At 46.3% G+C, this 16,815-nt stretch overlaps 1 protein-coding gene and 1 long non-coding RNA gene across 7 annotated transcripts in view; one reads left to right on the top strand and one right to left on the bottom strand.

Moving 5' to 3' along the window:
• Nucleotides 1–1,436, bottom strand: part of Ppp4r4 (protein phosphatase 4 regulatory subunit 4) — a 99,104-nt gene extending 97,668 nt beyond the window's left edge. For 3 of the 6 annotated variants that reach the window (XM_021649446.2, XM_060388096.1, XM_060388098.1), the window contains exon 1: nt 1,107–1,415. In XM_021649446.2, coding sequence (XP_021505121.1) covers nt 1,107–1,229 — 123 coding nt within the window. In that variant the 5' untranslated portion in view covers nt 1,230–1,415. Of the gene's footprint in view, nt 1–1,106 lie in introns of all 6 variants that reach the window. The other 3 variants (XM_021649449.2, XM_060388097.1, XM_060388099.1) reach the window with 3 other exon arrangements.
• The window catches only part of LOC132655294 (uncharacterized), a 48,639-nt gene continuing 32,316 nt past the window's right edge, over nt 493–16,815 (top strand). Inside the window, exon 1 of the long non-coding RNA XR_009593069.1 lies at nt 493–1,140. This is a non-coding gene — a long non-coding RNA (uncharacterized LOC132655294). The remainder of the gene's footprint in view (nt 1,141–16,815) is intronic.

Here is a 16,815-nt window from a genome sequence, read left to right as displayed (position 1 = left end):
GCATACATGTGAATATACATACATATAGTCACATATTTTAATCTCCAACAGAATACCCCAAGATGCTACAGCATTTTCCACACCAGGAAATGCTTTAAAGGGGAGTTGAACAGGAGTGAAAAGGACAAGCTTTGGAGCTCCAGTTGGGAACTGAATGAAGTCAAACCGAAAGGAAACCAAAGGTTCCAGAGAGCTAATGAGGGACTGGCCAGAAGGGTAGGAAAGGGGTACTTAAACTAGGTTTGCCATCTGTGAGGGTGAGGGTTGGAGTCTAGGAAGGCTGGGAAGATGACTCTGCGGGGTTGGGGAGCCAGTGGAGGTGGGGGGACAAACAGAAGGGTGACTCCCCCTAGGGGACTGGGAAGCAGGGTCCCACCCCCGGGACCCTACAGTCCTGGAGGGCCTGGCTGGGAAAGGATGCATGGTGACTCAGGATGGGAGCAAAGGGTTGAAAGAGGCTTTGAAAGCCTGAACTAGGACGACTCTGAGAAGGGTGCCTCTCTGTGGTAGATGAAGGGAGACTATGCTGCACAGGGAGACCCAAGCTTCGTCAGATGCAGAGGTTGGGGAGGACCTTGAACTGATGGGACCTAGGATATCCGGTGAGAGATGGAGCTAGGGCTGTGTGAACCGAGGGTGGGCCAGTGACCGGGACGTGGGACAGCACCACGGACTGAGAAGCCGCCTGCGGCTGAGGGACACACCAAGGCTGGCCCCGAGGACAGTGGCTTGGCCGTTCGCGGGGGAGGCCGGAGCCGGGTGGGGAGCAGGGCTGGCCGCAGTCCCCCAAGTCGGGGGACAGGGCTGATTCCAGTCAGGAGATGGGGCTGATTTCAGTTCGGAGGCAGGGCTGACCGCAGTCAAGGGACCCAGCTGGCTCCAGAGGAAGGGACTAGCCTCAGAGGAGCCAAGGCTAGCTCCAGCCCAGAGTAAGGGTCTGGCTTCAGTCAGGGGACAGGGACAGGCCGACCGTCGGCTGCGGCGGGGACTGAGGCTCTGAAGCAGCTGCGGTGACACGGCGACTGGCGCTGGAGCGCCTAGGGGCCGTCGGACGCCGCCGGGGCGGGCGGGCAGCCCTGAGGGGAGCGTCTCTCGGTCCTGCGCACCTTGAGGCTCCGGCGGACCGGCCTCTCGATGATGGTGAGTTCCTGCAGGTCCTCCATGTAGCCGAAAAGGCTGTTCTGCCCGAAATCCATCGCGGCGCCGGCGGCGGGCGGCGGCGGATGCATGGACCGCCGAGGGGGCTCCCTCGCCGGCCGGCCCGAGCGGCCCCGGGATGCCGGACGCGCGCAGCCCCGCGCCGCCCACCAGAAGGACTCTCTGGTCCCGCTCTCGGCCGCGGGGAAGCGGAGCGAGAGGCCGCAGGCGGCGAGAGCTCGAGCGCGGCTGGAGCCTGACTACAGCGAACCGAGGGGGCGGGGTGGGTGGAGGGGGCGGGGCGCGCGGAGGGGGCGGGACCAGGGCAGGGGGCCGCCTCAGCCCCGCCCCCGCCCGGGGGCTGCGCGCGCCGTAGGACGCAACTGCCGCGCAACGACACGCCCCCGTCGGGCTCCCTGGGCCCTCGCCCCACCCCTCGGCGCGTGCGCAGAGCTGGCCGCGTCCCCAGGCAGCCAGGAGGCGAGCTAGGGGCGGGGAATGGGCGCAGGCACGCTGAGCCAATGAGAGGGAAGCGGGGGAAGACGGAGGTGGGCTGGGCTCTCCTACTCCTGTCAGAGTAACTTTCTGGTTATTTGGTGGCTGCTCTGTCCTGCTAGCCGTCTGCTGATGCAGACAAGCCCCTGCTAGCTGGGCTCCCGGTCTAGGGCACCACTGAGTGGCTAAATGGGGCTATCAGTGCACACTGTGTGCCTGGGGATAAGACACAGGTGTATGGAAATACAATCCTGAAGCACAGATGCTGGGGGAAGGGAAATGCCCCAAATGGGCTACTAGAAGAGAGACTTAAACTAAATCTTGAAAAATCAATAAGGCTTTACTAACAGAGGCTAGAGGCATCCCTGAGATGAAACTTAGACCTATTCAGGTTGTGATGAGTGCGGTTCTTCTTAGGGAACTGGGAGCTTGCTTTAGGAGAGCATGTTGACTCGCTTACATTTGGTTCTAGTAAGAATAAGGCAGGGGAGGGCTGAAGAGATGGCTCAGTTGTTAAGAACCCTGGCTTCTCTTCCAGAGGACATAGGTTCATTTTCCAGCACCCACATGGTGGCTAATAACCTTCTGAAACTCCATAATATCTGATGCCCTCTTTTGACCTCTTGGACAATACACACACATGCACAGTTAAATGTGTAGGCAAGACACCATATACATCTTTTTAAAAGATGAAGGGAGTGTGATATCAAGATGCATCAGTAGGTAAAGGAGGTTGCTGCTACACCTGACAATGAGTTCCATCCATTGGACACACTTAGTGAAAGGAAAAAACTGACTCCTACAAGTTGTGCTGTGACTTCCACACTCCATGCACACACATGGGGTGGAGGCACCTGACGAGATGGCTCAATGAGTAAGAGCATTTGCTATGCAATCTTAAAGAAATTAACTAAGGCTGGGTGCAATCCTGGCACTCAGTGGGGCAGAGGCAAGCAGATCTCTGTGCGTTCGAGGTCAGCCTGGTCTACAAAGCAAGTCCAGGACAGCCAAGGCTACACAGAGAAGACTTGCCTTGAAAAATCAAAAAGAAAGAAATGAATTCAAATCCCAGCACCCACATAAATAAATAAATAAATAGATAGATAGGGATGTCTGGAGCTTGCAGTCTGCTTTAAGCCTTGATGAGAGACCCTATCTCAAAGGAGAAAAGTGGAGCAAGACCCTGGATAGCTTTCTCTGGCTTCTTCATGAAATTAAGCCCAGGACAAGCAGCTGAGGTGCCTGTATAACATATGAAATTGCAGGGTCCTGGACCCTCCAGGGATTGGCTTCACTGCCATGCTGCCTTCTAGAATGGTTTTATGCGCTTACAGTCCAACCAGTGGTGCATAAATTAACGGAGGGTTCCTATTTCCCAACTCCAATGCTAACACACACTGTCACCTGATGGCCAGTTTGTGTTAATGATAGTCATGTCACTGTAATATTGGTTTGTGGGTTGTTGTTTTTTTTTTTTATGATTTGATATGTTGACCATTTTCCACATATGTAACCACTAAGATTTTTCCCCTTCTGAAATGTGCCTATTTATATCTTTTGCCTGTTTATCTGCTTTCTTATTATCTTTCTAAGAAAACTAGAGGAATTTATTTTATATACTAAGTAATGATTAGTTAGTTTGGAACTAATATCATAAATATCTCTCTTAAGCCTTCAGTGCCCTATTAACTTTGTCTTTGCTATCCTATGGTGAATGAGAACTATTTCATTTTGGAATAGCCAAATATACCAAATTTTAAACATGGGGAGTGTGGTGGCAATTCTTGGTTGTCAACTTAGCTACATCTGCAATTAACTAAAATTCAAAAATAGAGGGATTTTTGCTTAATTTGAAAAAATAGAAGAGTTTTTTGCTTAATTTGAGGTGGGAAGGTCCACTTCTGTTTTGGATCTTTGGGGTAGAATGACACACCTTTAATCCAGATCTCTTGAGTTTGAAAAACCCACCTCTAATCTGGTCCACAATTTCTGCCAGAAGCCTATATAAGGACATGGATAGGAAAGCTCAGGATTCCAGAGTCTACTGAAGACCAGTTGAGACATCCATCCTCAGGGACTGAACAACTACTTATTTTTGGACCTTTTGTTCGTGGGCAGTTATTGTTGGATTAGCTGAACCACAGCTGGTAAATCACTCTAATAAATTCCCTTTGTATGTATATACAGAAATCCATTCTACAAGTTCTGTTACCCTAAAGAACCCTGATTAGTACAGGGAATATATTTAGGGGGAACATATTTAAGAATTGTAGCTAGGTGTGGTGGCATATGCCTTTAGTCTCAGCACTCATTAGGCAGATCGCTGTGAGTTTGAGACCAGCCTGGTCTATTCAGCTAGTTCCAGGGCAGCCAGCGATATGGCTACACAGCAAGATTCCCTCTCCTCTCTCTCTCTCTCTCTCTCTCTCTGTGTGTGTGTGTGTGTGTGTGTGTGTGTGTCTTTCTCTCTCTATTTCTTTCTCTTTCTCTAAAAAAAGGCAAACAAACAAAAGAATCATTTCTCACCTAAAATCAAATGTATTATTCACCTACCTGTTGCTTTATCTGGTTTCATATCTCCACCTATCGCAATTAGGTCTTACCCCATCTGGAGGTCACCCCACTGTATAATATTAATAGGAATGTGGTATTAGTATCTATATTTAGTGAGTCACTTTCCAGAAGCACCTACCTAACAGTTCATCTTTCCTCTTCTAATGTGTGCTTGCATCTCTGTGCTATGACAAGTGCCCGTAGACACACGTGTCTGTGTCTAGCCCTTGTTGCTCTGTTGATGTAGATCTTTTTAGGCCAGTGCTATGCAAACTGGCTTACATTCTTTTTAAAAAAGATATGGTCTTATATAGCCAAGACTGGCTTCAAACTCATTATGTAGCCAACAATGACTTTGGCTTCTGATGCTCTTTTTTCTACATCTTGAGTTCTGGGATTATGCTTCTATACCACCATTCCTGGCTTGGTGCTGAGGATTAAACCTAGGACTTCATGCATAGGCAAGTACATCACCAACTTAGTTACTTTCCCAGCTTGTGATTATATTCTTATGCTGGAGGTAACCAGTAGCCTTCCCACCCCAGCTACGATGTCATTTTTCATGGTTTCAGTTACTGCCCAGCATCTATGGTCTGAAAAATCCTCCAAATAAACTATTTAAAAACTTTAAATCATGCTTCATTTGGAGCAGAGAGTATCTCATGCCATTCTGTTCCATCCTAGTGGAGACAGAACATGAATCACCCCTTTGCTCAGAGTAGCCATATGGTATACACCAGTCACCTATTAGTCACTTGGAAGCCATGTTGGTTCTCAGGTATACTGTCATAACGTCACGGTACTTGTTTTAGGTTTCATTTATTTTTACTTAATATAGTTCCATTTTAGTGTTAGTTCCTATTGTGACTCTCTTACAGTGTCTAATGTATAAATTAAACTGTCCTGGGTATGTATTTATAAAGAAAAAACAGAATATACAGAGTTGGATGCTTATTTTAGGTTTCAAGCATCTGCTAGGCATCTTGAAATGGATCTCCTAAGGAGAGAAGTGGGGACTAATGTCCATCTTAACATCTGATAGAATGTATCTCCCTATTCTTTACTATTGTTTTTTTTTCAATGTTTCTTTTGAAATTCAAAATAAAAATAATCAGTGGTGAGCCCACAGCTAAAATCCTGGTTTTGTGTTTCCTACTCTACAAAGAGGAGCCAAGGGGCAATGGAAGGGGGCAGAAATGGGATGGAAGAGGATGGAGAAAAGGTAAAGTTGTGGGGAGCACAGTCCGGCGGCTTCCCTTGGTTATGAACTTCTGAAATTCTCCCCTTTACTCCTACTCCATTACTGAATCTAAGTGTTACTTGTGAACCATACTTCCTCCAGCTGAGAAGTATTGCATGTCTGGATTCTATCACGGTGTCATCTAAGATTTGGTGACATTCTTCAGTGCATAATTTTTGAATGCAGAGACAGCTTTGACGTTGGCTGTTAGAAGGCAGGAGGTTGGCGACAAGAGATGCTCAGTTTGGCAACTGGAATCTGTAAATGCTCTAATGACCATCTTGAGATAAAAGCAGTGTAGCTGCCAGGAAACCTGAACCTCACACCTGTCTGCTCCAGTGACACACGGAGGAACAGTTCTCTGAGTGCTGTCTTTCTTTCCTGCCCTGACTTCACACATGACTCGGTGTGTGGAGGCCTGTGAAGTGCAGAAATGATGCTTCACTGATAGTATTTGACCAGTTGCTAAATTGAGGCTCAGAGAAGTTGTGTAATTTAGGCAAGAACACACAGCAAAGGAAAGCTAGACATCTCCACCTCATTTGCTCCCTTAATGGTAATGTGAGGCTGAGCACAGGGACTTTGAAACTCATTCCTAGACTTTAGCCAGGGCTCAGCCACCTCCCACAATCCTATTTAGTGCTGTTCTGTCCTTTACTATCACTAAGCAAGGACAAATAATAGTATTTACAGAACTTGGGAGGTGGCTCAGTGGGTAATAAAGAGCTTGATTCACACAATGAAGATCTGACTTTGGATCCCACATCAGTGTCAGAGCGGGGTGCAGTGGCACATGCTTGTAACCTGCTGCTGGGAAAGGGTGGAGATAGGTGGATCACAGGAAGCTCCATGACCACCCAGTCTAACCACAGCACCAAACCCAGGTTCAGCAAGAGACTACCTGCAAAAATAAGGTTCAGAGCAGTAGAGAAAGATTTCCCACCACTGACCTTTACCCATAACTGCATGAGTGAGAGTACCCACACACATGTGCATACACAAAATGCATATACAATAATAATAATAATAATAGGAGCTAGAGATGTGGCTCAGCAGTCAAGAGCACAATACTGCTCTTGCAGAAGATCTAAGTGCAGTTCCAACCACCTGTGTCAGGAGGTTCACAACAGTCTGTAACTCTAGCCTCAGAGAATCTGATGCCCCCTTCTGGACTTCCTAGGCATCTGCATGCACATGTGCATACACACACACACACACACACTTAAAAATGAATCTTAAATAATAATAATATTTAGTACCAAATGTTGTTGAAAGAAGTAAATGAAATGGCATGCATTCAATGTTTTTAAAACTTCCTGAAGCCTGGAGGTGGTGGAGTATACCTTTAATCCCAGCACTCAGGAGGTAGAGACAGATACATCTCTGTGAGTTCAAGGTTAGCCTGGTCTACAGAGCGAGTTCCAGGACAGCCAGGATTACATAGAGAAAGCCTGTCTCAAACAACAACAACAACAAAAACCAACCAAAAAAAAAAAAAATCCCAGCATATGTGGCTGCTATTACTATTATTGCCTAGTGACCATCTGGATTCAGGTTCAGAAAAGAGTCAATAAACTGTAATGAGCCCGTTGATTTTTGTGGGAGGCATACTTCCTCAAAGACACTCCTGACCTGACTGACTCTCTGAGCCTGTGAACGATGTCTGGCATGAAAAACAGATGTGAAGGTGACTGATTTATGGTGTAATGTGATCTTCTACTTAATAGTGTCAATAGTTTATCAGAGTAGGCCCCAGTCAGGTCATAGATGACCTTTTGCATGAAAGAGGGGCAGACTTTGGCAGTCCTGGCAGAATGAGCCCACACAGGGAGGGCTAGGCTAGCCACATTCAAACACAAAGGGACTGAGAGAGGATGGCCTGTAGAAGTCTGAAAGGGGAGGCAAGTCCCCCCAACTGTGAAGGTCCAACCCTAGATCTCCATGGAACAGCCTGGCCTCACGGACACCTCAGATTCAGCCCAGTGGAAACCACTTCAGACATCTGCCTTCCAAACTGTGGGAGAACCAAACTGCCATTTCTGGCATGAGGTTTGGCGGTAACTTGTTACAGCAGCAATAGGAAGAACTCACTAATCTACATCAAAAATGAAAAAACAAACTGGAATTTGATTTCTACCTGAACCAGACCTTAGAAAACAATTTCAGGTGAATAAAAAAAAAAAAAAAAAAAAAAACCTGAAACAGGAAGACAAATCTATTACACTTTTGAAAGACAATATGAGACTATTTTGTAACATCTAAAAAACTAGGGTTTTTTGTTTGTTTGTTTGTTTGTTTGTTTGTTTTTTGTTTTGTTTTGTTTTGTTTTTACAGAAACAGTATAACCTACTTCAAAAAATGTGAATTTATATTTATCAAAGACTGTGAGAAGGTGTCATGGACTGGGAAAACCAACAACAAATTGATCCTGAAACCAGAACCTGTCCAGACCAGGAACTCTTAAAACATCAAGTAAACATAAAAGTGAGCAAAATATGTACAAACTCTGAAAAACCAGCTTGCTTTCATCTTGGGCTTGGAAGCCATCTTATGGTAAAGACAAACCGGGTTCATTCCTGTTTATGATTCAATCTGTTCCTGGAGGATTGGTCTATGCTCCACCTGTAACCTTGACTGCAAATGGCTCTATGCTGCCCGTTCCAGGCAATGTCAATCATGCCTGTTTCAGGAGGTCGTTATGACCATCCTGCAACCATGCCCTCATTGTGAGCACCTTGTTATGACTACCTGGTTCCTACCTTATTATGACCACCTTGCAACCATGTTTTGGTTTCAGGAAGTTGTTATGACCAATTACGATTATGTTCTGCTTCTGTGACCCTGCCTGTTTGGCTGCCAAGTCCCCCATTTGGAAACACTGTACTCTAGAACTATAATTAAAAAGATTATTTCCCCACATACAACACTGATCTCTTGAATCCTGCCTTTAGGGAGAGACAAACCAACCATATACATGAATTTTTTTAAAAAAAGTTTTCTTTAATTAATTTGTCCATGATTTGGGCTGATGGCCTTTCTACACACATCTCTGGGATTTAAAAAAAAAAAAATGTTTAGAGAAGAATTGCCTGTAAACCCATGAAAAGAATCTCAATGTCCATTCTTCCTCAATAACAAGAGCTGGAAAATGGCTCTGTTGGGAAAATGCTTCCTTCACAAACCTGAAGGCCTGAGTTTGGCTCTCCAGCACCATGCAAAAGCCAGGTTCCATGGCATACATCTGTAATTCCAGCACCAAAGGAGCCAAATTGAGGACTTCCAAGTTCAGTGACAGAATCTGTCTCAAAATACAAAGTGGAGGAAAATACACAGCATTGACCTCCAGCCTATAAACATCAAAGCATGTAAATCTACGCACATATGTGCACACACACATGAACATGTACAGGCATATACCACATACAAAATAAATTAATGATACCTTAATAATTAAGCTCAGTACTCATTAACAAAATGTTTATATGCCCACCGAATAGGCAAAAATCATCCAGGCGACAAGCTCTGGGAACAGCCACATACTCTGAAATGCAAACTGGCACAACCACTTAGGAAAAGAATTTGTCACTTGTTTGTAAAATAGCATGTATCACTTCTTTAAGGTTCAAACATTCTTCAGAGCATATGCTTTCGAGAAACTCTTGCTCAGAGACATGCACATGAAAGCTCATAGCAGTACAGATTGTATCAAAACCTGGAAATAACCCCAACAGTAATCAACAGACTAATGGATAAATTAACAATTTCAGGCCCAGAAATGGAAAACTGGGAGTAAAATGAATGGCTCTATTATTTACAAGACAAAAAAAGAAAAAGAATCTTATGAACATGTTGAACCACAGAAGTAAATTGCCAACGATTATCTATACCATGACACTAGTTCATAGTATTCTAAAACAATTTAGATAATATGTATATTATCTAAATCCCCACACACCAAAAAAAATGGTGAGATGATAGCACAAAATGCAATCTGTTCCTTAGCTTTAGAAATAAATAGTAATCACAGTGGGACCTACAGAGGACATTGGAATGTACTGTGTTTTTTTTTTTTTTTTTTTTTTTAGTAGTAACCTAAGTTTTTATTTTATCTGTGTTTAAAATGTGTGTACAGTGCACGGCAGTGGTGGTGTACACCTTTAATCTTAGCATTTAGGAGGCAGAAGGATCTCTTGAGTTCTAAGCCAGCCTGATTACAGAGTGAGTGTCAGGACTATACAGAGAAATCCTGTCTTGAAAAAAAAAAAAAGTTGTGTACTTGTTTCATGTAATATATGTATGAGTTCATATTTTAGATTTTTTTAATTTTAAAAACTTATTTTTAATTTATGTGTTTAAGTATTTGCTTGCATATGTGTTTGTGTACCATTGTATACCTGTATCCTCTGATGCCAGAAGAGGGCATCAGATGCCCTGAAACTGGAGTTACAGACAGTTGTGAGCCACCACGTCGGTGATGGGAATCAAACTCTGGTACACTGGAAGAGCAGCCAGTGCTCTTAACAGCTGAGTCATCTCTCCAGCCCCAGTTTTAATTTTTTTTTAGCTGTGTGTGTGTGTGTGTGTGTGTGTGTGTGCGTGCGCGCGTGCATACCAGTACAGTGCCTGTGAAGTCCAGAGGAGGATGTTAGATTTCCTGGAGGTGGAGTTACAGGCCACTGTGAGCTGCCTAAAATGCATACTGCAAACCATGGTCTTCTCCAAAGACAGTTCTCACTCTTTAATTGCCGACCTATCTATCCAGATCATACTTCAGAATCCTTCAGATTAGGGAAATTATGTGATTTTTAGTTATAGTTTGGCTACTCTTCTCAAAAATATGTCCAGAATTGTTCTAGGTCAAGGTGTCATGGTTTGGATATGACCTGTCTACCAAAAACACTTGTGTTGAAGACTCGGTCCCCCACCCAGCTAATGGTTCCCATCATTAAAGGGTGATTGAGTCAGGAAGATTCCACCATAATCAGTGGGTTATAGCTCGATTCCTAATCCACTGATGATTCCTAACTCAGTTGTTTTAGGGAGGTGGTGGAAGAACGGGCTTGGAAGAACCAGGTCAATGGAAATGTGTCTTTAGAAGGTATATCTTCTCTCCAGCTCCTTCCTGTCTCCCTCTGCTTCCCAGCTGCCAAGAGATGAGTGGCTGTGCTCTGACACCTCTTTCACTCCATGGTTCTTCAGCCTTACCTAGATCCACAGTGGCTAAGTCACCAGACCACGGACTAGAATCTCTGACCCCGGGATATGTATAATAAAGCCTTTATGTCTGGCTTTAAGTGAAATCTATAGAAAAGCCTTTGTGTCTGGTTTTGAGTGAAATGTTTCAGCAAAGCCTTTGCTATGTTTGGGTCAAACAGTAGGGGCTGAGAAATTGTTTTGAGACTGTTTGAACCTTGAAGTAATGTTGTCTCCCTGGGAAGTCTGTACTTGGTGCTACCTGAGAGCTTGCAGCTGCACAAACCTTGTCCTAAGACACTCCTGGCAAACCTGGAGCTCTTACTTTTGACTGTGGCTAGCCATGGTCAAAAGAAACTGAGATTTGTGTGGGTTGTATGCTCTCCCAGGGAGCAAAGGTAAAATAACTTTGGTAGTTGGAACCTTTCCCGTCCCCAATTAATTTTGTGTAATGATTGCATAAAATAACTGGAGTGAGCTAGTTCAGGTCGGTCTTTTCCAAGAAGGCTGATCCCCTCCTCTCCTTTGGAAAATAAAGACATGAGTGATCTTCTCTCATGAAGCACCTATGACCAACACCAATCAATAAGTTGTTCTTCTTGAAGATATTCTTGTCACAGCAACAGAAAGTGACTGCCGCACTAGGAATGACTAGCAACAGACAAGCATGGAGCATACCATCAAGGAGCGCTCTATACTAGTGAGAACAAGAAAGGCACAGTCAATCACCATAGAGAGCTTAATTACAAACTAGGAATCTACAATGGGAAGACAAAGGGATGGAGGGGTGGATCCCACTTCCTGCTGCATAAGTGAAAACTAACCCTTTATTTATTGTATCACTAATGACAAGTTTCCCTTGTCACTTATCCCAAAATTACAGGGCATCAAAGTGTCATAAAGGACTGTGCATTAGTTACTTTTTCATCACCATGATCACCATTCCTAACACACCCCATTGGAGAGAGACAACATTTATTTTGGCTCGTGATTTCGGAGGTTTTTCATCCTGGGCTTCCAAAGACATGGAGCCTACCGCAGAAGCTGTTCACGGGTGTATCAGCATGCAGAAATCAAGGCAGGAAGTAGGCAGAAATCACATCCCCCACTCAAGGAACTGCTGTAAGTGATCTACTTCCTGTCAACTAGGCCCCACCTCCACAGCCTCCCACCATGTGAAGAAGTGTTCAAAACATGAGCTTGCAAGGGACGTTTCGGATGTAAAGGCAAACACAGCAGGTTGGAGTAGAGCTATGAAGACAAACTTGTGGCCAGACAGGAAATAAGTCTCCATGATGGGGTAGAGGTCAGGGAGGCAAAAGCATTAAGGATGACTGTTAAGTTTTCAGCTTGTACAGCTAGGCACCCACCTACTACTCGTTGTTTTATTTAAACGGTGGTTCCTGTTGATACTCCATCCCCTGCCACAAGCTGAAGCCCTCAAGTGAGCTGCTCCCGTTTCTTCTTCAGCTTAGAAATCAAGGGAAATGAACGGGTTTCCCGTGAGCTAGAGCTCCTGAATCTGCCCAGAAGTTGGCCCACTGGTAAGGACCCTGTTAATGTTTACTGGGAGAAAGGAGAGGAAAAAGAAGGAGTCAGGGAAATAGAAAAAGAAATTGCTACCAAAAGGCATATGCACAGACCTTGTACCGGCCTGGCCTGAACCACTGTTATTTCTCACCCGGATCACCAAAGAGAAACTCAGCATCTGCCCTTCTCCAACTCAGCCAGAGCAAGTCTGCTAATGCAGCAACCAGGCACAGACTGAGTTTGATTCAGGGTTTCTGAACCTACCCACCTTCACCGCGTGGACCCACCTTCACTGCGTCTTGGGTGAGGGGAGAGAAATGCAGCCCTGGGTATTTAACAGCATCCCTGGCCTCTCCTGCCTCAGCCATTGTGACCTCTCACTGCCTCCACAGCTGTGAGAGGGAAGCTGTCAGCCCAGTACTCCCCACTCCAAGCATCCTGCAACACCTGCCTCCCCCATTGCAGACAGTTCATCTGAGTACTCGATGCTCTCGGATTCCTCCCCTTGACTCTCACACCCACTCAGCTCCCTTCCTGCAGGCTGGCCTACCGACTATCGCTCCAGTGCATGAGCTTGGGATCTCAGTCTGAGTGGAGGACCTTGGTACTCTCGCTGCCCAAGAGGCACCATCCTAAGATTTTCAAAGAACTCCATCCATCAGCAACTTTGACCTTTTGCTTAAATGTTACCTTCTTGGCAAAGCCAACTCAAGACGCCTTTTAGGACATTAAAATCCCAGTGCATTCATTTGCTAGAACAGACAGAATGCAGTACCACAGGCTGGGTTGGAGCTGAGTTAAAGCAGGGAATGGACTTTCTCACAATTCTGGAGGGAAGTCCAAAGTCAAGGCACCACAGGCCTGGTTTCTCCTGAGGCGCTCTCATCAGTGACAGCCCTATCGCCTTGCTGGTGAACAGGCAAGATGGTCTGTCCTGATTGTCTGCCCTCTTCTGTCCAGGGCACTAATTATTTAACCCATTCACATATAGTTTAAGGGCTCTCTGAGATCTTGGGGTGTTAAGCTTGCACTTGGGAATTTTAGGGCTGTTATATTCGGCCCATGATGCCCACCATCACTAGGATCAGCAATGGCTAAGCCCACATCCTGAATATTTTATGTTTTCATCTGGATTATGGGGTTTTTTTTCCCTCTTTCACCACCAGAATGCCATGTTCCATAAAGCCAGGGATTTTTGTCAATTTTGTTTGCTGCTGCATTCACAGTGCCTGTGGGCACATGGCAAACACTTGTTATAATTGCTACAGACAGGAGCAAGAACTGCTCCTCCACACACCAGCTGCACCCTTGGGAAAAAGCACTTTACTTCCGTATTCCTCATCTGCCTCCCTCAGATGAGAGAGTCAGGCTAAGAAAACACAGAATAAGAACTCTGGCCTATTAGCATTTGAGTGCTAACTTCTCCTAGGTTCTCAAGAAAAATGGTATGAGGAAAGTTTCCTTTCAACTGCTTCTAAAGACACAATTCAGAGCAGCAAAGTGAGGAAGAAGGAAGTGAGGTAAGAAGGGCTGAAAGGTGAAGCCAGGGCACTGTGCTAACAACTGGCCCCACGCCATCAAAGCCAGGACACACAGAAAGGCCATCCAGAAAGCACAGGCCTGAGAGCTACCTATGGCAAGAGGGCATTGAAGGCTCCCTCCTGCCTCGTCTCCTACTGGCTAGAAGTGGCTCTAGGAGAGTTCATGCCCTTGCAACTTGATGGTCTCAGCTGCTTCTTTAAGCAGACTGGAAAGGAAGTAGACTCTCAGCCCTATGGAGGAAGGCTTTATCCCAGTCTAGACAGGGGCAGGCAGAGGAGCCTGCAGAGGTTGGCCCTAGGCTGCAAAGAACTAAGAAGGGGTAGGACCCCCTGCCAGGGAGGCTGGCCAAGAATGTGTCCAAGGATAAGTGAGGGAAGCTTTTGGATGGTGGAGAAGGGAGGTGGGGGTAGGGCTGGCCAGAAGTCCTGAAAGAGTAGTGAAAGAGCAGGCTTAAGTAGCCCAGTGAAAACCTACCTGCACATAGATGGGTTATCAGAGCCACGGGAGCTGGATAGAAAGTTTACCTTTGATGCCCCAGATTGATGGTCCTTGCGTGTGGACACTGTGGACAGGCTGAAGGCCCTGCTGGGAGCCAATTCCACAACAATGAAGCAGTAGCCAGAACCTCCCTGAAACCCCACCCCACCCCACCCTGTCCTGCCCAGCCTCCCACCAGCTCATCACTTTGCATACTCTTCCTCAACTCCCACCACCCCCAAAGCTGTCTCCTCAGCTAGGGCAGGGCGTTGCTTGCCACCACTCCCCTTCTGGAAGGCGTGTTTTTCTCCTGTGCAGGCTGCCACCTTGGGTTAGGCTTCCCCTTCAGGGCAGACCCCTCCCTCCAGAGGTGACAGCAGCAGAGTCAGCTGCCCCGTGTGTCCTGGCAGGCAGTACTAGCAGATCAGTACAGGTGAGCGTGGGGAAGGGGCAGAAGTCTACAAGACTGGCTGTGATGGGGTGAGATTGTTGCTGCTGGCTGCCTGCAGAGGCAGCAGGAGGCTGATTATGAGGCTGGGTCCCTCGGCCCTGGCTGTGGGTGCCAGAAGCTGCCTGTGACGCTGAGCTGTCAAGGTGGGGGTGATGGTTGCCCTGGTGACTGGGCTCGGAAGTGGGCTGGCTTTGTAGGCACAAATGCTGAGAAGAAAATATAGTAAGCTTCAGCTAGAGCTTTTGTTTTGCTTTGTATATCCCCCCTCCTCTTTCTTTTCTTTTTATTGATTGGAACATCATTTGGGTGTTGTACAATGTACACCAAGAATGACTCTGCATTGGGTCCCCACACCCCAAGGCCTGTGCACCTCTGTGAAAACTCCACTCAGTTCTACTCCCTCTGAGTCCACGGAGCTAGCCTAACTAGTTGGCCCTACAACAACGGACAGGCCACTTCCCTTCTCTAAGCCACACCAGGATGAAGTGGCCTCCAGACTCCTTTCAGACAGTGATTCAGTCAGAGGCCCGAAGCTAGGAGCCTGCACCCGCAGGCACACCATACCTGCATTTCTGAGCCACAGTCATGGAGCACAGACAGCAATGACTTTAGGGTCAGTTAGGACAGGTGTTCTGTGGTCCACATGAGCCTGCTACCACCATCTAGGATAGCCAATCACTCAAAGGATCAGAGAAGAGGAAGCCACAAGCCTAGCGCGGTGCCTGACACAGAACCCACAGGGGTGCTACTATCCCTCTCCTGGTCCCATCTGCTTGCTGTCCTCTAGCCAAATCTCAGATGCGGGGGAGATGATGTGTGCTTAGCCGCTTAGCCGTGAGCAGAGTCATCAGGCTGGCAGGCGGCAGACAGCTCAGCAGGCAGCTCTAACAGCTGGGCTCCACACCAGAGCTCCAGCTCTCTATAGCTGTTACCATGGTGAGCATAGCCACAACAACCTCTGTGTGGGGGTTGAGGGGAATCTTCCTCCACAATCAGAGAGCTAGAAAAAGTCATTTTTACAGACAAGAGGTTGAGAGTTCTCTACCCACCCACATTTCACCTGCCATTCCAGCCATCATTCAGAATATACAGTGAAGAAGAACGAGGTCTTGGCTGAATATCTCTGTAAAGCCTCGCCTGACACAGTGTCTGGCATACACCAGGCACTCAATAAATGCTGGCTGAGTGGACCAATCAAATGCAGAGCTGCTTTTCCCGAACCTCTTAATCAAGAATAAGTTTCATTTAAGAGAAAGAAAATAAAATGTGACTAGGACTCTGCTATGATTTGCATATGAAGTGCTCCTCCCCCAAAGGATCCCACATTGAAGGCTTGGTCCCCAGTGAAACCATCAGAGATGCAGCTCTGAGGAAGTGATTGAGACCATGAAGACATGGATGAGTTTGTGGTCTGATAGCATTATTGCAAGGACATGGATGCATTATGGTCTGATAGCATTATTGAGAGGTGATAGAGACAAAGAAGGGAGCCACTTGGAGGTAGATCATTGGTGGCATGCTCTTGAATGGACTACCCTCTTCCCAGTTCCTCCTCCACCCTCTCTGCTCCCTAGCTGCCATGTGGTGAGCACCCTTGCTCTGATGAGCCTTGTTGCCATGACAATTAGCCTCAGTACCTCAGGACTAAATTAGCAGAACCAGCCACCCATGGTTTCAAAAGTCTCTGAAGCTGAGGTCCTTCCTTCCTTCCTTCCTTCCTTCCTTCCTTCCTTCCTTCCTTCTGCTGTTTTTCTCAGGCAATTCAACACTGAAAAACTCACATCACTTCTAGGATTATTTTTTCCTGGCTTTCTTCCCCACCCATCTCCTTTGGACAGATGCTATTGTATCCCCTTTATATAGCAGTTACTCCTCTAGGCATTAATCTGCCCTACCACCACCATCACCAGGAAAGCCCAAGCAGACACAACATACCAGCCAGGCCCCAGACTTTTAAGGTAGTTTTGCCTCCATAAATGTGTTTAGGTAAAACCCTGTGGGCTAGAATAGTTATTAACTAATCAAACTCAATATAATGAAAGGATTAATAGTTCCCTTGCAAGGACTTCCTACCCTCAACCATGAATTTATTACACTTCTTCAGTCTCCATCCCCTTCTGCTTTAAGGACTACCTAGCCATTTCCCATACCCTAGAAAATAATGGAATTGGTAAAACTCAAATCTTCTCAGCATTAC

Source organism: Meriones unguiculatus, chromosome 7 (genome assembly GCF_030254825.1).
Source record: "Meriones unguiculatus strain TT.TT164.6M chromosome 7, Bangor_MerUng_6.1, whole genome shotgun sequence".
Taxonomy (NCBI): Eukaryota; Metazoa; Chordata; class Mammalia; order Rodentia; family Muridae; genus Meriones; species Meriones unguiculatus.
The sequence above is the reverse complement of the archived record's forward strand: the minus strand, read 5'-3'. Positions and strand labels throughout refer to the sequence as shown.